This window comes from Arachis hypogaea, chromosome 8 (genome assembly GCF_003086295.3).
Source record: "Arachis hypogaea cultivar Tifrunner chromosome 8, arahy.Tifrunner.gnm2.J5K5, whole genome shotgun sequence".
Lineage (NCBI taxonomy): Eukaryota > Viridiplantae > Streptophyta > Magnoliopsida > Fabales > Fabaceae > Arachis > Arachis hypogaea.
This window is the reverse complement of record NC_092043.1, coordinates 37,696,593-37,717,199: the sequence shown is the minus strand read 5'-3', so window position 1 is coordinate 37,717,199 and position 20,607 is coordinate 37,696,593. Positions and strand designations below refer to the sequence as shown.

General features: G+C 30.2%; 3 protein-coding genes across 3 annotated transcripts; 1 reads left to right on the top strand and 2 right to left on the bottom strand.

The window, feature by feature from the left end:
• The first annotated feature begins 185 nt into the window (after positions 1-185).
• On the top strand, positions 186-1,172 carry LOC140173069 (G-type lectin S-receptor-like serine/threonine-protein kinase SD1-1). The gene is made up of 3 exons (XM_072200230.1): positions 186-271; positions 753-828; positions 927-1,172. Exons 1-3 carry the CDS (start codon positions 186-188, stop codon positions 1,170-1,172), a joined length of 408 nt encoding a protein of 135 aa, XP_072056331.1.
• A 555-nt stretch (positions 1,173-1,727) lies between these two features.
• LOC112707320 (G-type lectin S-receptor-like serine/threonine-protein kinase At4g27290) lies at positions 1,728-5,761 on the bottom strand. Its single transcript, XM_025759003.3, has 7 exons — positions 4,380-5,761; positions 4,094-4,234; positions 3,731-3,885; positions 2,946-3,156; positions 2,605-2,842; positions 2,359-2,509; positions 1,728-2,217 (listed from the first exon to the last, which is right to left on the bottom strand). The coding sequence occupies exons 1-7, from the start codon at positions 5,626-5,628 to the stop codon at positions 1,930-1,932; spliced, it is 2,433 nt and encodes an 810-aa protein (XP_025614788.1). The 5' UTR covers positions 5,629-5,761; the 3' UTR covers positions 1,728-1,929.
• A 7,333-nt stretch (positions 5,762-13,094) lies between these two features.
• Positions 13,095-17,155, bottom strand: LOC112707319 (G-type lectin S-receptor-like serine/threonine-protein kinase At4g27290). The gene is made up of 8 exons (XM_025759002.3): positions 16,969-17,155; positions 15,611-16,882; positions 15,347-15,484; positions 14,830-14,990; positions 14,346-14,556; positions 14,004-14,241; positions 13,762-13,912; positions 13,095-13,663 (listed from the first exon to the last, which is right to left on the bottom strand). Exons 2-8 carry the CDS (start codon positions 16,860-16,862, stop codon positions 13,355-13,357), a joined length of 2,460 nt encoding a protein of 819 aa, XP_025614787.1. The 5' UTR covers positions 16,863-16,882; positions 16,969-17,155; the 3' UTR covers positions 13,095-13,354.
• Positions 17,156-20,607: the final 3,452 nt, after the last annotated feature.

Sequence of the window (20,607 nt, the reverse complement as noted above, 5' to 3'; positions counted from 1 at the left end):
TTAATGCAAAATTTCCGGTCGACTTTCCTCAACAAGAAAAAATCGATTTGAGAGCTTGTCATGCCACTCTTATATATTATAAGATGTTCGTATCTCTTTTTGAAACATGTATTTGCGATGAGAAGGTCAAAGATTGAGGAAAAGTCCAAAATAGTTTTACCCTCGACATTGATCACCCTGAAACCATGGCCTCTGGATACTTCCATCCCCAGTCGCTTCTCTTCCAACATGACCATTTAAATCTCCTCCTAAGAAAAACTTATCTCCCGAGGTATGTTTTGGACCAAACTCTCTAGATCCTCCTAAAATCTTATCTTGTGTTGTTCGTCCAAACCTACTTGTAGCGCATAGGCGCTAATCACATGAAAAACACCTCTCTCCACTATTTTAGGAGCTTCCTTAACACTCAGATTACTAATATTTGGTAGTTGAAGAGTGCAATGGAAGAAAGTAGAAGTTTGCAATACTTATTAAGTTATTATAGCCATGGATTTGCAACAAGAGTAGAAAAATTGATGATGTATCAGAGAGTGAAAGGAATTGAAGAGAGAGAACAAAGAGAGTGAAGGAATGTTGTTTTTGATGAGAATGAAAACTAGTTGATACAAGTTGGTGAGTGTGTATTTATACATGGATTAGTGTTTAACTAACTTAACAAATGTATAACTACTTCTTAACAGTATAGTGACAGCTATCATAACCTCTAACTAACTTTCTCTAACTTGACTAATATCTCTAACATGCTCCTTCAGACTGAGGCTAGTAGAAGCTTTTGCTAACAAAAATAGGGAATTTTTTAATGATAATGATCTTGACCTTCTTGGGCATGTAAGCCTAAAGATCATTCAACTTAATCTCACTGTATTTTTGTTTGCAAATTCCAAAGTTATATCACAATTCAAAAGTTCAATTTTCATGTGCTCTAGGCATGGAGGTTGTGGTGTGAAGAGAGGCCATTGGAGCTTATAGATGAATCATTAACTGACTCAGTTGTTGCAACAGAATCTGAAGTGCTAAGCATAGAGCTTTTATGTGTACAAGAGAGACCAGAAAATAGGCCAGACATGTCAGCCATAGTTCTAATGCTGAATGGTGAGAAACCATTACCAAGGCCAAGGGACCTACTTTTTATCCACATCAGTTTGGCTTTTCATAAGGGAATTGTGCAGTAAATTCAGCTAATGAAATTTCTGACATTGTTATGTGCTAGATAGTTTATTTTAGAGTTTAACATACTTTAAGGCAAAAGAAAAACGTTCACTCTAAGTGTATATATCATTACAACATGTTCTTACTTATAATTATACATGTTCTTATAATTATACCTATACATATACCTATACCTCATTTGAGTGCACTTTCTTGTCTATTATAGTTTCATTTTTATTTAGATTCAGGATCCACGAAAGGGATATTTTTCTTACGCTTCCTTCTTTTACTTTGTTCCTTCCTCTGACTTCATTTTTGGATACTTTTCATATTTTTGTGTGCACTTCTTTTCAACTTCAACCCCGTTCATGGAGTATAAACCAAGGATTATGCTATGTGTACACCAAAATCAACCACTAACGTTTGCCACCAGTATAAAATACATGCTGGAATACAAATACACTATGAAAATAAATTAAACCACATATGTATTTATACACAAATACATTGGTGGCTGATTTTAGTGGCTGATTTTGGTGTACAAATAGCATTTCTCTTAAACAAATAGGCATGACTCATAACCAAAAAATATCAACATTCAACACCATTCCTGAATCATAGTTACAAGTACTCCTATTCAAGCACTTCACAGTAATTTCATTTGAAGCATTTTGCTACTGTTATGAGAAATGTCATTTATTGTTAGTTGAACTGGCCAATTATCAATATCATCCTTGAGCTTAATGTTGAGATCCTGCAGAATAAATTTTTAATCAAATTTTACCGCGGATGGACCTGAGTAGCCGTGAGTTCATTGTTGCTTAATGTAGAATGGTCACCAACCACATCTCTCTCAATAAAGAACCCTGGCTTCTTTGGCTGAGGTAGTTCCCATTCACTACTCAGCATCGTAAGCACATATGACATGCTTGGTCGATCTTCTGGATTTCGTTGCACACATAGCAAACCGACATGAATTGTTCTTATGACTTCTGTCAAATTAATTGAGTCTCTGATAGATGCATCAACTATTTCTAAGCACTTGTCTTCAGCTAGAAGTGTCCATGCCTGTATATATATCCAGATATTTAGATATTGTGATAACAACAATTAGATATTGTCTAATCAAACTAATTTGACTAGATAGATGATGCTACTTGATTAGAAATATTAATAAATATTAGGGGCAAATGAAAAATTAATTCTTACATCGGCAAGAAGATTAAAGTAGTGGTCAATATCGATGAATCCTTTATTTCGCTTCCCACTAACTATTTCTAATATTAGTACACCAAAGCTATAGACATCAGATTTTGTTGAATACAGGCCACCAACTATGTACTCTGGTGATAGATAGCCACTGCACAAATTATCAACATACAATTTCAAATCAAGAAAAAATGATCTTATTCATTCCTATCAACATGTCATATAATTGCTTACTTAGCCACTTACTAAGTTCCAACAATATGTCTTGTATTTGCTTCACTTTCATTTCCTACAAAGCTTCTTGCTGTTCCAAAGTCCGAGATTTTAGGATTCAATTCATCATCTAACAAAACATTCCCAGCCTTGAGATCTCTATGAACTATTCTATGTCTTGAATCTTGATGAAGATAAAGAAGACCTCTGGCAATCCCATTGATGATACGAAAACGCTTTGGCCAATCTAGTAGCTTTCCCTTCTCAGAATCTATTTTAAAGAAAATGAGTTGGACTAATATTCTAATGAGGTTTTAAGAGTTGCATAATCATTCTTAAATGAAAAGAAGAGTATGGTTCAGCAGGAATCAAACCAAATATGAAGAAGTCCAAGCTTTTGTTGCTCATAAATTCATAAATCAACAATCTTTCCCCAGCTTGAATGCAGCACCCTAGTAGCCTTACTAAATTCCTGTGCTGAAGTTTGGAAACATGCATAACTTCATTTTTGAACTCTTCAAATCCTTGGCTTGAATTCTTCGAAAGCCTCTTGACAGCTATTTCCTGTCCATCTTCCAAGATACCCTGGAAGTTATAATTATTTCAGAAGAGTTATAACCATTCTAAGATATATAATTTTTGGGGAAAAGTTTTCCTGGAAGCTCAACAGATAAGTGATGATAAATTTAGAACCTGACAATCAGCTAATTGTTCAATGTATCCTTTCTCTAACTTTTCCAATGTATAAAGCATATTAATGTTTTAAGGGTGCCATTAGCATATAAGAAAGAAAAAGGATCTTCTTGGGGCTATCAGGAGATCTTTATATACATAAATAAAGATGAGACTATATATTTTAAACGGTGGCATGGAAACAATAGAGGTTTTATAGGCTCTCAAGTTATATATTCCCATTCTTTTTTATATGGTTCTTCCAATACTTTACTTCGCTTCATCCCATAGGTTACTGGCTGCATGACACTCTTTTCATCAAATTTGTGTTTCTAATAATTATTTTTGTAGCATATAAAAGTAAGATTCATAGCATTATTTAGACAAGGAAAATCAATAAGTGAATCTTGTAAAAAACAAAAAGCAAAATTTATCAAGAATATTATGCATTCTAGACAGGGATGACAACGTTTTTCCATTTGATTACCTTATAAACTGGTCCAAAACCACCTGTCCCTAATAAGTTGTCAGTTGAAAAATTGTTTGTTGCAGAAGTAACCGTATTTATAGAAAATAAGGGCAATTCTAGATCTTCCTCATCATGCTGACTATCATCTGATTCTCTGTCTTCTTTTATCTTTCCTGCAAAGTAGCATGCAATGTATAAACAAGCTCAGTGTTCGATGCTCCTATAAATTTTGCTCTATATAAATTTTAAAACTAAAAAAGAGATATATGAAGTATAACTACCAATTTAACTCTTTCTGTTCTAGACTTTTTTTTATCTGCCTTGAAGGCCTTTGAAATTACTCAATAATCAAGAATCAAACAATGAGAATTAGTTAACTACCTTTCTTACGCATCTCCCATCTATAAATGATGATGGCCAAGCATAAGATCAAAATTCCAGAAGACAACACCCAGATTATGGCAGTGGTAATCTTTTGCTTCTTTTTCTTGAACTTCGGCAATCTTTTTCGCACAATTGCTTCTAAGTAATGTTCGGTTTAAAAACATAATAAGAAGAAGAAAAAAATAAAGGACAAGGTTAGAAATGACAGAAGATGAAATGTTTATGAAAGAGTAACATGTAAAAAAAGAAGAAAAGCTTCAAACTGGGTGAGATAGTTTAGTACCTACATCTTTCCCTGCCATCTTTACATAAATATCTTCAGATGCAGTCATCACTTTCATATCCATCAGCTTTCCAAACCAAAGTAAACAACCATTTGAATTTGGCCCTTTGCTGACATCCAAAGCTGCATAAGCCGTACAAGAGCAGTTTTTCAAGCACAAAATCCTACAATCCTCAAAACTCATACTTGTATTAAACCAAGTTCCTTTTGTGTCTGGTAATTTTAGCCCCGAAAACTTCACAAACCCGTCTGAATTATTGCAACTTAATGAGGTTTTCCTAACACAACCACTTGATGAGTCAATAGTATTCTGCACAAATCCATCTAAGCATCCACACATTGGAAAATGGTTTGTATCACAACTAGCATATGCTCCACATTTTCCATAATAATCACAGTCATCCACCGGTATGTGCGAAACTGTGGTCCAACCTGTATTTCCACCACTCCAACTTCTCCGCTGGCTGAATCCATCCATTGCTATCTGCAGCCTCTGATGAACTGAACTATCAACAGTCCAATATACAATATACACCTCTTCCTCATTAGAAATCATGCTAAATCTGAATACAGACTCATTTTTCAATTGAGGTGCCCCACTAAATTGAATACCATTCCATGATCCAAAACGGAATCTTTTTGTTGTGCCTTCTCTTAATACTAATTGCGGATATCCATCAATATCGAATTGATAGCTAAAGCTACCTTGAGAAGGATCATCAGAGCTTTTCCATGATGTTGTCCTCCGATTTAGTCCTGTAGCTAAGTTTCTTCCCAACTTCTGTCCAGGCAAGATTGTGTCGCCTGGATAGTCAAAACTTTGCCACAGCAAATCTTCCGTGTCGCTATTGCTGTCATCCTGCACAACAAAATTCCCAGAATTCAAAAGCTTTGCAACCGGATTTTGTGCCGATCGCGTCGTGTTGGATGACCAAATAAGACTATTATTACTATCAAGAAGGACTAAAATTCCGATGTCGTTGACCTTCAAAACCCCTGAGGAGTCAGTGAGGGGTTTTTCTCTGTTTGCAACCCATACTATTGCCTTTGTTGGATCTTTGTTATACCAAATTCCGACATAACGGTTATTGGAAGTTCCAGGGCTGAAGAATCCCAACGCAAAGGTTTCATCTGCTGAAACTAATATCTCACCATCACTTATTGATTGCAGTGTGTTGATTGTGTCTCTTGCAATAGAGACAGCCATAAGCAGAGAGAAGCAAAATAAGAGAAAGCTAAATGCTTCCATCGAATTGTGTATATGCTCTTCGTAGCGGTGCCAATAATACCTGTGAAAGCAGAAATAGTAACATTTGCGAACACTCTACTTTGAATTTCATACATACGTGATACGTCTAACTTTGGGTTGTCATATAGAATTTAATTTTAACAAAGTATCATCCAGAATTTAACTTGATGACGGTACAAATTTTTTATTCTTATTGGTCATCAAAATTAGACTTTGTATATATATATATATATATATATATATATATATATATATAGTATTAAGTCTCTCACAAAATGTCTAGAATGCACTCAATGTAGTGAGTTCAGATTACAACAAGTACCCAGCAACCAACAAGAAGAAAACTAAAATAATCTATCCATTTATATTATAGGGTAAATACTAAATTGGTCCTTTATGTTTAAGCGTAATACTGTTTTGGTTCTTAAGGTTTAAAGTGTCATATTTAAATTCAAAAAAATTTCATTTAGCTTTAATGTAGTCCTACCGTGAAGTCAAAATTAAATAATTCACGGAATATCCTACATGACAGTAGTACAAGAATAAGATCGATAATTTGAAGAACAAGTATAAGCTCCAAAGACACAAAATCAACCGACGATGCATCAATATATTTATTTATCATTTTCCTTAGTTCTATAAAAAATATTTTATTTAAATTGTAAGAAGAATAATAAATAAATATATTGATGCATCCAACGATTGATTTTGTGCCTCTGGAGTTTGTATTTGTTTTTCAAATTATCGATGTTGTTCTTATACTGCTGTCATGTAAGACATTTCGTTAATTATTTAACTTTGACCTCACGGTAAAACTACATTGAAACTAAATAAATTTTTTTTAGATTCAAATAGAATACTTTAAACCTTAAGGACTAAAACAGGATTATGTCCAAGCGTAAAGAACTAATTTAGTACTGTACCCTATATTATATAAAAACTAGTAATATTGTTATATAATGAGAAGTTGACAACCTAATATTTTATTATTCTATAATTTTTCCACATTAATATTATTATTAAGATAAAATGCATACATAAATTAAAAACATACTAATATTATATGAAAGTCTCAAAACAAATAATTTCACATGTATATCATTATTCATATATCTGTATAAATCAAATTCATTGAATTTGAATTAGTTCTTCTAGTACTAAATCGAATTAAACAAATTGAATTAAGAGTGTTTCATATATCTATATAAATCGAATTCATTAAATTCGAATTAGTTATTATAGTGCTAAATCGAATCTAGTTGATTCGATTCACTGTACACTAAATATATATAAATCGAATTTAGTTGATTCGATTTACTACCAGATTATTGACATTTACTATTTTTAAGTTAAGATAAATGTCAATAAGGAACTATCCCATTTAAATTCAAATAAAATATAAAAAAATCAAAATAGATAATAATAGAAATTCAACTTTTTGTTTTACTTCAAATTCCAGAAAATCTACATTTTTATAAACTTATGAATTTAAAACGGATCAATAAACGATTTCTAAAAATTTATTAAAAATCATCATTTGACTCATTAGTATCTAAAAAATCATTACCGGGACTTTTGATGTTAAAAAAATTCATATAAAGTATAGTCCACCAAGGTGGTATAGAAGTTAAAACTCAAATTTTTTCAGAGTCAAAGGTAACAGATAGTTATACATTATAAAATAACCAATTATATTTATACAATATATAATTTAAAAAATAATTAAAATACTATATCAATTAAATTATCATTTAATTTATGAAATTAAGTATAAAACTTATCCTTTGATGACGTTATGCTTTGAAAATTCCAAATTTGAGTTAGAAGTAATGTTACCAAAACAATCCATTCTATACTTAATTTCACAAATTAAATGATAATTTTATTGATATAATATATCTATAAATCATTACAATTGCATTTATTTTTCTCACTTATTATAATTACTAGTTCTCACTAATTGCTATAACTATACATAATATATTCTTTCTCATTCACTCATTTTCAAATCATTTTTACTGAATTTATTCTCTTATTATTATACTCAATTCTATTCATATTTAGTTATTTACTATATAAATTAACATCCACTTTACACTTTTTTTAATCTTTTTTTTTGTGAGAACACATAGTATGTTAGGCGTAGCTGGTGTATTTGACGGCTCCCTATTCAGTGCAATGCACGGTTCGTTGGTAACTTTTAGTTTGATTAGGGAAACCACAAAAAATGAATCTGCTAATGAAGATTACAGATTCGGTCAAGAGGAAGAAACCTATAATATTGTGGCTGCTCATGGTTATTTTGGACGATTGATATTCCAATATGCTAGTTTCAACAATTCTCGTTCTTTACATTTCTTTCTAGCTGCTTGGCCTGTAATAGGTATTTGGTTTACTACGTTAGGTATGAGCACTATGGCTTTCAATTTAAATGGTTTCAATTTCAACCAATCTGTAGTTGATAGTCAAGGTCGTGTAATTAACACCTGGGCTGATATTATTAACCGAGTTAATCTTGATGCACTTGCTATTGCTAATACTAATACATCAGAGAATTTTAAATTGGTTAGTTTAAATAGTCCTGGATTGTTGAACAAGAGAGTATCCCAAACTTACACCGAGGTATTGACGGTGATTCTCAAATATCGCAAAATCGAATGGGATACCATGAGATAGAATGCAATTGAGACAAAAAAAGGACAGGGGACCGGAATGGGTTACCTACTTTTAACGGTCAGTAATTTCTGCTCTCTAGTAGACCTGTCAGTAGGATTCGAACCCAGATGCAGTTCTGACCATCTGTCAAAGAAAAAAGAACGCTTGGCTCTTGTAGGATTTCCAAGAAATTCTTCGATTTCTTCGAGAAGCAGATGATACACATTGAAGAATATCCAGAGAGGCATTTAGGGAATCACTTCGATTCTATCTTTGTTCGTTCCGTTTGATTAAAAGAAGGATCTGAACAAAGAATCGATCTTTCTTTTAGTTATTGAATCTCTCTTTGATTGGTCAATGTGTGATATTCCAAATCCCCATTCCTAATTAATATGTTTGCTCGCGGAAATTGTAGCTTCTCGTGAGAATTGATGACTGTTTCAAAGATGCACTTGCTATTGCTAATACTAGTACATCGGAGAATTCTGAATTGGTTAGTTTAAATAGCTCCAGACTGTGGAATACAGGAGTATCCCAAATCTACACCGAGGTATTGATGACAATTCTCAAATATCGCAAAACCGAACGGGATACAATGAGATAGAATGCAATAGAGACAAACAAAAAGACAGGGGGAACGGGTGACCTACTTTTAATGGTCAAAGTGAACCCAACCCTTTCATTTCGAATTCAAGAATTCGGAATGAACCAAACCTCCCCAACTAGGGCATATCTTTTTATGTAAAGTAGTGGAGAATTATGGGACAAAAAATAAATCCACTTGGTTTCTGACTTGGTACAACTCAAAGTCATGATAGCAAATAAAGTCATTGCAACACCCATTAAAGGAGTAGTTCACCACTCCGGAGCTACTTTACCATATTCTGAATTCAACGGTTTCAATAAAGTCCCTACAGTAGTTTATCTTGGACCAAATCTAGAACTACTCTCAATGGTTTGTGTAGCCATAAATCCTATTTTTTATTCATTGAGATATGTTGATTTTGTATACCATTTCACTGTAAATATAGAATTTTATCCTATAGATTCATTGTGGTCTTTATCATGTCTCTTAGAGACATTATTCAGATAGCTAGAATTCTTATTATAACTATCAAAAAAGGTTTTCTGGTTCACTTAAAAAAGAAGGATAATTAAAAATCTCCAAAAATTAATTTTCAATATCAAAATATATGGAATAACGATTCCTTTGGCTATTGTTATTGAAAAATGACCGAGTTTTGCCCATTCCTCGAAAGAAATTTTTATGGATCTCTATCTATCATTCCGACAATATTTTCAAAGGAGTTGCAAATGGATACGAGGGTTCCCCAATCATTGATTGTTCTAAAACTACTAAACCTACGTTATAGGCAATAGTACCTAAAATAATTACAGGAAAAGTATATAAAAGATCGTTTGGCCTCATTGGTAAGTGCTACAAGATCTCGTACAATGGAACCCATAGTTAACCCATAGTTATGATTATGCACCTGAGTCCATTAGTGTGGAATAATCTCTTTTCCAAGTGAAATTTCCTAGTATATGAAAGAGTGAAAGAGTGCTTTCATTGTTTGCGAAATTATTCTCCACCTACAAGTCATTTACACATACAAGTCATTTACATTCACGTGCAATTCACGTGCCCTGCACATTCTTCTTCTTCTTTTATCGTTATTTTTTTCTTTTGTTATTGTCATCACCAACACCAGCACCTCCTCCTCCTCTTCCTTCTTTTCTCGTTGGACTTTTTTCTCCTTCTTCCTTTTCCTCTTTCTCCTCTATCATCTTCATCATCATGATCATCATCCTTATAGCATCGCCGTCTTCTTCTTATACGTATCGTCGTTATCGTTATTGTCATTATTGTTATCGTTATCATAGAAATTTTGTCATATTGATGACGTTGCCTGATCCAAAAATTTTGTCATAGAATTTGTGGTTCGATTCTAGTTAATATTTTCGTTAATAGTTTATGATTCTATAGGTGAATAATGTTATTTTTGTTTGTAAAAATTATTGTTCATCATTGATAGTTTGAATTGAATGTAATGCAAAGAGTTCTGCATCAAAGAAAATATTTTTCTGTATTTGCAATAAATTTTAGTGTAACATGAAGATATTTAAGTGTATTGTTTAAGAATTTTCGGTGTATGTGTACTGATAAGTTCTGATAATTCAAATTTAAAAACTCTTCCTCTCTCTCCTCCTCATCTTCTGTTGCTGCTTCTTCTTCTTCTTCTTCTTCATCACCATCATTATCTTCTTCTTTTTTCTTATTCATCTTTTCTTTTTTGTTTTACTCTTTTAACAAAAATAAAAATAAAAAAATCAAAGAAGAAGAAGAAATACATAATGCTACAAATTTACTTGGAAGAGGATGAATTTACATTCATTCAACCAAAAGAAAGAAAGAAATAAGGAAAAAATTGTAGCATTAGAGAAAATATTTTTTTGTATTTGCAACAAATTTGGGTGTAACACGAAGATATTTAAGTGTATTGTTCAAGAATTTTTGGTGTATATGTGCTGACAAGTACTGCATAATTCAAAACTCTTCCTTTTCCTCTTCTTTATCTTCTGTTGTTTCTTCTTCTTTTTTTTCATCATAATCACTATCTTCTTTTTTTCTTATTCATCTTCTCATTTTTGTTTTACCATCTCAAATTTCTTCCTGTTTTACTTTCTTAATACAAGAATAAAAACAAAAAAAATAAACAAAGAAAAAGAAGAAACACATAACGCTACAAAATTACTTGGAAGAGGATGAACTTACATTCATTCAACTAAAAGAAAGAAAGAAATAAGGAAAAAATTGCAGCATTAGAGAAAATATTTTTCTGTATTTGCAACAAATTTGGGTGTAACACGAAGATATTTAAGTGTATTGTTCAAGAATTTTTGGTGTATATGTGCTGACAAGTACTGCATAATTCAAAACTCTTCCTTTTCCTCCTCCTTATCTTCTGTTGTTTCTTCTTCTTTTTTTTTTCATCATAATCACTATCTTCTTTTTTTCTTATTCATCTTCTCATTTTTGTTTTACCATCTCAAATTTCTTCCTGTTTTACTTTCTTAATACAAGAATAAAAACAAAAAAATAAACAAAGAAAAACAAGAAACACATAACGCTACAAAATTACTTGGAAGAGGATGACTTACATTCATTCAACTAAAAGAAAGAAAGAAAGAAATAAAGAAAAAAAGAAGAAGAAAAAATGTAGCATTAGAGGAAATATTTTTCTGTATTTACAGCAAATTTTGGTGTAACACAAAGATATTTTAGTGTATTGTTTAAAAATTTTCGGTGTATGTGTATTGATAAGTTCTGCATAAATCAAAACTCTTCCTCTCCCTCCTCCTCATCTTCTGCTACTTCTTTTTCTTTTTTTTTTTTTTTCATTATCATCACCATCTTCTTTTTTTTTTCTTATTCATCTTTTTTTTTTGTTTTACTTTTTCAAATTTTTTCTTGTTTTACTCTTTTAACAAAAATAAAAACAAAAAAATCAAAGAAGAAGAAGAAATAAATAATGCTACAAATTTACTTGGAAGATGATGAATTTACATTCATTCAACTAAAAGAAAGAAAGAAATCAGGAAAAAAACTGCAGCATTAGAGGAAATATTTTTCTGTATTTGCAACAAATTTGGGTGTAACACGAAGATATTTAAGTGTATTGTTCAAGAATTTTCGGTGTATATGTGCTGACAAGTTCTGTATAATTTAAAACTCTTCCTTTCCCTCCTCCTCATCTTTTATTGTTTTCTTCTTTTTTTTTCATCATCATCACTATCTTCTTTTTTTCTTATTCATCTTTTCCTTTTTGTTTTATCATCTTACGTTTCTTCCTTTTACTCTCTTAATACAAGAATAAAAACAAAAAAATTAAACAAAGAAAAAGAAGAAAAACATAACGCTACAAAATTATTTGGGAGAGGATGAACTTACATTCATTCAACTAAAAGAAAGAAAGAAAGAAATAAAGAAAAAAAGAAGAAAAAATGTAGCATTAGAGGAAATATTTTTCTGTATTTGTAGTAAATTTTGGTGTAACACAAAGATATTTTAGTGTATTGTTTAAGAATTTTCGATGTATGTGTACTGATAAGTTCTGCATAAATCAAAACTCTTCCTCTCCCTCCTCCTCATCTTCTGCTGCTTCTTTTTCTTTTTTTTTTCATCATCATCACCATCTTCTTCTTTTTTTTTTCTTATTCATCTTTTTCTTTTTGTTTTACCTTATCAAGTTTCTTCTTGTTTTACTTTCTTAACAAGAATAAAAACAAAAAAATCAAACAAATAAGAAGAAAAAACACATAATGCTGCAAAATTACTTGAAAGATGATGAACTTACATTCATTCAACTAAAAGAAAGAAAAAAATCAAGAAAAAAAAAAGAAGGAAAAAAAATGCAGCATTAGAAGAAATATTTTTCTGTATTTGCAGTAAATTTGAGCGTAACTATACTCGTCAGCTTGACATTGTTGGATATCCACAATTATGCACAAGGAAGAGAGATGTTACACATATGAGCTGCTTATTCAAGGCTTGTGCTATTTGCAGGAGGATCATTATTCTTTATGTGTGGATTGTTAAGCATAAGAGTTGGAGTGTCTATCTAACATTACCAAATGATCTCTGTGATGAATAAGGTAAAATGTGAAGCATATGGTAGCTGTAACGTATACAATTCCCCTGTATGATGAGCTGATAGATATTAGAGTGCTGAGTGATCCACAGCACGATCTTTATGTCAGAATATCAAGGAAAGATATAGGTATAGAAGTTTATCTCACAATTTAACAAGGTCCTTTCTGTTTTTATATGTAGGGATGTATAATGTATATAAACAATATTTATATAGCAAGAAACATGATTATATAAAAAAAAATACTTAAATACTCCTATTTATGCATTTCGTATTGATACAAAATTTCGTATGGATGTATCATATAAGAGGACTAAAACGCTTGTGTATGTCGTGAAGCGCTGTATCTGTTTACTATTGTATATGGAATTGGCTTATCATTGTGGTCATCCTTGAGCTTATCAATTTTGAACCAAAATCTATCGCGGACAGACTTGGGTGACTGTGAGATGATGATTAACTGATAATAGTTTATTGTTGCTTGATGAAGAACTGTCACCAACCACATCTCTCTCAATAAAGAATCCGGGCTTCTTTGGCTGAGGCAATGCCCATTCACTACTCAGCATCATAAGCACATACGACATGCTTGGTCGATCTTCTGGATTTCGTTGCACACATAGTAGACCAACATGAATTGATCTTAGGACTTCTGGCAAATCAATAGAGTCTTTGATAGATGCATCGACTATTTCTAAGCACTTGCCTTCTGTGAAAAGTGTCCATGCCTGCATTTGTATATATTGTAATTACAGAAATTAGGATCATGCTACTTGGTTAGAAACCGTAAATGAAAATGGGTGGCAAACAAAAAAATTATGCTTACATGCCCAAGAAGATTCAAATTGTGATCAATATGGATGAATCCTCTGTTTCTCTTCCCACTAACTATCTCTAACACCAGCACTCCGAAGCTGTAGACATCAGATTTTGTTGAGTATATCCCGTCAACTATGCACTCCGGTGACAGATAGCCGCTGTGCAAAACATGAACATACAAATTTGAATAAAAAGCTATGAATTTCATTCTATGTTTCTGTCTACATGTCATATAATTTAGCCACTTACTAAGTCCCAACAATATGACTTGTTTTTGCTTGGTTTTCATTTCCTACGAAGTTTCGTGCTAGTCCAAAGTCTGAGATTTTAGGATTCAATTCGTCATCTAACAAAACATTCCCAGCCTTAAGATCTCTATGAACTATTCTATATCTTGAATCTTGATGAAGATAAAGCAAGCCTCTAGCAATTCCATTAATAATAAGAAAACGCCTTGGCCAGTCTAGTAGTTTTCCCCTCTCACAATCTGTTTAAAAGAAAATGAGTTGGACTAATAATTTTCTGATGAGGCTCTGAACAATATTTGTTAAATAAAAAGAAGAGTATGGTTCCAAGGAAATTGAATCAAACCAAATATAAAGAAGTCCAAGCTTTTGTTGTGCATAAATTCATAAATCAACATTCTCTCGCCTGCTTGAATGCAGCACCCTAATAGCTTCACTAAATTTCGGTGCTGAAGTTTAGCAATATGCATAACTTCATTTTTGAACTCTTGGAGTCCTTGACTTGAATTCTGCGAAAGTCGCTTGACAGCTATCTCCTGCCCATCTTCCAAGATACCCTGCAAATTGTAACCATTTCTAAGCTACAAAAGATACAAATTTAACTTTGCATATATTTGCTTAAATTTTATCATTTCAGTGGAGTTATTATAGTCATTCTAGTTGTAAGATAGTTGAGTTTTTTTTCTTTCTTTTTAACGTTACATAGATGAGATCCGTAGCATTAGTTACGTTAGGAAAAATCAATAACTAAATATTGACAAAACCAAAATTGATCAAGAATATAATGCATTCTTGACTCAGGTATGACAATATGTTATCCATTAGATTACCTTATAAACTGATCCAAAACCACCTGTCCCTAGTATATTGTCACTTGAAAAATTACTTGTTGCAGAAGTAATTGTGCACATATCAAATAAAGGCAGTTCCAGATCATCCTCATCATGGTGACTATTTATTGCACCTGATTCTGTTTCTTCTTTTATCTTTCCTGCAAAGTAGCATGTAATGAGTTAAAGAAAAAGAAACAAAAATGTCTAATAAGCTCATTGTTGCATGGTATATTATAAGTTTATAACTTCTGCTCTTCCCAATAACTACCAACATTACTTTTCTACCATTATACTGATTAGCAGTACTTAGTTCTCTGTTTGAAAACCCTATTTTTTTTTTTTGGGATAATGCCTATTACAAATTAACCACATATAAAGGAACCAGAGGGGCCAAGATATTCTGTTGTGACAAAAGTTAAGCTTCTTGGACATAGGTTAAGTTTATCCTCATATTTAAATAACAAACTTAGAATAATATATACAAGAATCCACAAAATGGGAATTACTTAATTACCTTTCAGATGCTTCTTCCATCTATAGATGAAGGCCAAGCATAGGATCAAAATTCCAAAAGACAACACACAGCTTACGGCAATAATAATCTTTCGCTTCCGTTTCTTGGACTTCTGTGATCTGTTTTGTTCAATAGCTTCTACAAAATGTTCAGTTCAAAAAAAATAAAAAAATAAAAACCAGAGAAGCTGAGAAGATAGTGAGAAATGACAGAATATGAAACACATGAAAGGAAACAAAATTCCAAATTGAGAGAATATAGTACCTACATCTTTGCCTGCCATCCTTATATAAATATCTTCATCCGATGCACTCAACGCTTTCATATCTACAAGATTACCAAACCAAAGTAAACAACCATTTGGCCCTTTGCTGACATCCAAAGCTGCATAAGCCATACAAGAGCAATTGTTCCAGCACAAGATCCTACAATCCTCAAGTCTCATGCTTCTATTAAACCATGTCCCTTCAGTGTCTGGTAACTTTAGCCCCGAAAACTTCACAAACCCATCTGAATGATTGCAACTCAATGAAGTTCTCCTAACACAACCACTTGATGAATCAGTTGTTTTCTGTACAAAACCATCCAGGCAATTACACATGGGAAAACTGTTTGTATCACAACTAGCATATGCTCCACATTTTCCATAATAATCACAGTCATCCACCGGTAAGTGCGAAACTGTGGTCCAACCTGTATTTCCACCACTCCAACTTGTCCGGTGGCTGAATCCGTCCGATGTTACCTGCAACCTTTGATGCACTGAATTATCAACAAGCCAATATACATAATATACCTCTTGCTCATTAGAAATCATGCTAAATCTAAATACAGAGTCATTTTTCAACTGTGGTCCCCCACTAAACTGAATACCATTCCATGATCCAAAACGAAATCTTTTTGTTGTGCCTTCTCTTAATACTAATTGCGGATATCCATCAATGTCGAATTGATAGCTAAAGCTACCTTGAGAGGGATCATCAGAGCTTTTCCATGATGTTATCAACCAATTTAATCCTGTAGCTAAGTTTCTTCCAAACTTCTGTCCAGGCAAGATTGTGTCGCCTGGATAGTCAAAACTTTGCCACAGAAAATCTTCCGTGTCACTGTTGGTGTCATCCTGCACAACAAAATTCCCAGAATTCAAAAGCTTTGCAACTGGATTTTGTGCCGATCGTGTGGTGTTGGATGACCAAATAAGACTATTATTACTATCAAGAAGGACTAGAATTCCGGTGTTGTTGACCTTCAAAACCCCTGATGAGTCAGTGAGGGGGTTTTCTCTGTTTGCAACCCATACTATTGCCTTTGTTGGATCTTTGTTATACCAAATTCCAACATAATGGTTCTTGGAAGTTCCAGGGCTGAAGAATCCCAATGCAAAGGTTTCATCTGCTGAAACTAATGTGTCACCATCACTTATAGATTGCAGTGTGGTAATTGTGTCTCTTGCAACACAAAATGCTGTTAAATCCAGCAGAGAGAAGCATAACAGAAGAAAGCTAAAGGCTTCCATTCAATCCTTCGTGTTCGCTTCTGTGAAAGCACAAAAAGAATTAAAGTGATTGTATACTATAATGACGTTGTATACTATAAACATGGTGAAGATATCATGCCCATACCTTGCAAAAGTACATTCATGGCATCCTTTCCTTTTCAGGTTTATGATAACAGGCGCAGTACATGTAAAATGATCAACAAAATTCAAGTGAGTTAGCTTTCAGACATGAATTCCTTCTAGAGAGAACAACCTACACAATCATCTTGGGAGATGGAAAGAAGAGAGTGAAGGCTTCTTGATGAGTTGATGGAGTAAAACTTCAAACGGAGATTATGTTTATACTTCCATGTTCATACATAAATAATAATAAGTAGGCTTATCATACAGCTACCATTTGTAATTTTTTAGATTACCTGAATCAATAACTTCCTTTTAAATTAAGTTTAACAGATAGTCTATATAAAAATTGATAAAAATGGCTTGACTACTTACGCACATGTAATTAATATAAAAATATATAATTGGATATTTATATGAAATCTAAGTATATCAACCACCTATGGGTTGAAATAATGTTCATTTGAGAAAGGATTGTACTATTTTCTATTTTAGGTATTGTAGCTTGACCTTTTTTGCCTAATCTTTATTTTACACAAAGTCATTGACGAGCTTTATCAACAATAAGATTAGATATTTAAATTTTGAAAAATTTTCTTATAACGAGATGGAATCATTGATCGCTATAAAATTTTGAGATTGAGATCTTAATATATATATATATATATATATATATATATATATATATATATATATATATATATATATATATATCAACCATATTAGTACTAAAATCAGCTATTAAAATTAATTTTCAACAAGTGTAATTATCTGTGCCATACATGTGATAAGATTGAAATTATAATTTTAAATTATTTTTTAAAATTAATTTAAATTATACTAATTTGATTAATAAAAAATTAATATGTTATGCATTGTTTGTTTTTTTTTTTTAAATTTAGTATTAATTTGATTAATTCTAAAATAGTTATTAATCGATTTTAATAATCTACTTTCTTCAATAAATCAGACATATATACTGAATGTGATCATAAATAATATAGTAATAGTTAAATCTACCAACAAACATATTGACTATTATCACACTCTAAAACAAATTAAATATAAAGGCTATTAGCACGCACTTATAAATCTATAAAATCGTACTGTCTTTAATTCGTGCAAGGGTTTATTTATCAAATAAACTTAAAATATAAACAAAAAATATTTATAAAATGGACCTAGTATCACTTGAAAGAATCATGGAAAATAATCAACTTACTTTATCATCCATAAGAACTATTTCTATGTAAGTCGTGTTGTTCTTGTCAAATTTGGATAAGACTTTTTATAATCTTATAATTCTTGCCTTTATTTTTCAAACTTTTTCATTACATAATCTATCATAGGTAATATTACTGTTGATAGAATCGTAGTTAGTATCCTTTAGGTATGAAAAATAATAAACAGAAAAAGTTCTATGTCTGAGATATGAATTTTCTAGATGATAAATAATTGTAACAATTCACTATTAATCCTTATATATATAAACACACACACTAATTATACACGGTAATAGTTAACAAATATTTTCAATGGAGATACTTACTCAATATATATATCATCGACATTAATTATATGCCAATATTTTTAGGAAAGAGTTAAAATTGGAGATATATAAATATATATAATATTATTGCTATATAGGAAGCATACATAAATTGCTACATTTTTTTATTATGTTATACAACTTAAAATTATACTATCATGTTATTATTAATCCTAGATACTTGCTATAATTATATATATATATATATATATATATATATATATATATATATATAAATAATTATATACATATACATAAATAAAAAAATATATGAATTATATTTTGTTAAACTCCATGTTACCGGCTATTAAAAATATTTAAATCACATGTATTAATTTTTTTGTTATAATTATTTCGTTTTATATATATAATTATTTTTTATTCTACAATCGTGCAATAATAGTTTTTATAATATTATTGTTATATATGAAGCAGCTTTATATTACTATAATTATATCAAATTTAATTATGACTGTAAATAAATAAAATAGGAAACAATCAAAACTAATTTTTTTATAGTCAAAATTTACTGTAAATATAAAAAATAAAATCACTAATGATTAAAAATTTGAGTAGAAAATAAAAATTCATAAGCTAAATTCAATTTGTTAACTAATTAATTTTATGTCCATATAATATTATTATTATTATTATATATTGATTAAAACTGTGAATACATACTAATAAAATTATTACATACGAATGAGAATTAGAACTATATCAATTATATTAATTATATAAATTATTATTATTATTATTATTATTATTATTATTATTATTATTATTATTATTATTATTATTATTATTATTATTGAGTAATGATGATAATTCATGTGATAATGAATATTACCTATAAAACATCTAAAATTAAATAATATTTAAGTATAATTATGTGACAACTATAATTCAAAAATTACTATATATGAAGTCACGTGAATTATTATTATAATTGATATAATAATTGCTATAATTGCTACATATTCTCAATCTTATCGGTTGTATCAATTTAACTATATCAATTATATTCAAATTAGTAGTCAATTATTTTTATAAAAATTCTTTCTATAATTAGGTTATACTTATGAGATTATCTTGTATTAATCATTATAATTAATTTAATAAAGATATTTATTAAGTATATATGTTATCTATATTAATTATATGCCAATATTTGTAAGAATGAGTTTAAAAAAGTGATATATAAATATATATATAATATTATTGTTATATAAAAATAGATTTAAATAATATATTAAATATTAATTTGATATAATTATAATAAAAATATTTTCCTAAAATAATATAATTATACATTATTCATGAGCTAATTATAATGCAATTAAATGTATAATATTATTCTATATTATTTATTTACTGTCATGATTTGATTTGATTATTTTCTAGTTTATTTACTTACATAAATGATTAAAATATATAACATAACTATCGTAATTATTATAATTTTATGATATAATTATAATTAACATATTTTATCATAATTAAATATTGATTTGATATAATTATAATGAAAAAAGTTTCCTAAAATAATATAATCATACATTATTTATGAGCTAATTATAATACAATTAAAGATATTATTATATCATAATGTCTACTTACTATATTAATATAATATCAAAAGATACATGTTTCATTATTTTTTATAGATAAAATCGATTTTTATTGGCAACTAAATTATGTTTAGGTCAACGAAAATCATTTGTTTAGGTAGAGATTTTTTGTCAAATATAATAAAGATACAAATAAAGAAATAAAGGATAAAAATAAACTTAAATAATATATATCTGACACCACTTCATTTTATTAATTAATTAAATTATTTAAAAATAGTACATCCACAAAAAATACTCATAATATATAAATTGAGGGAATAATTTAAAATTTTCTAATTATAATTTAATCAAATATTAATATTAAAACCAAATTATTTAAATAATATTGAATTTATTCTAGTTTTTAGTCACGTATAATATAGAGTTATTCTCGTAACGATAACCAACTGAAATAACATCGTAAATATCAACATTTAGAATTCATGCAAATTCAAACCATCCTCTTATTAAATAAGCTTCA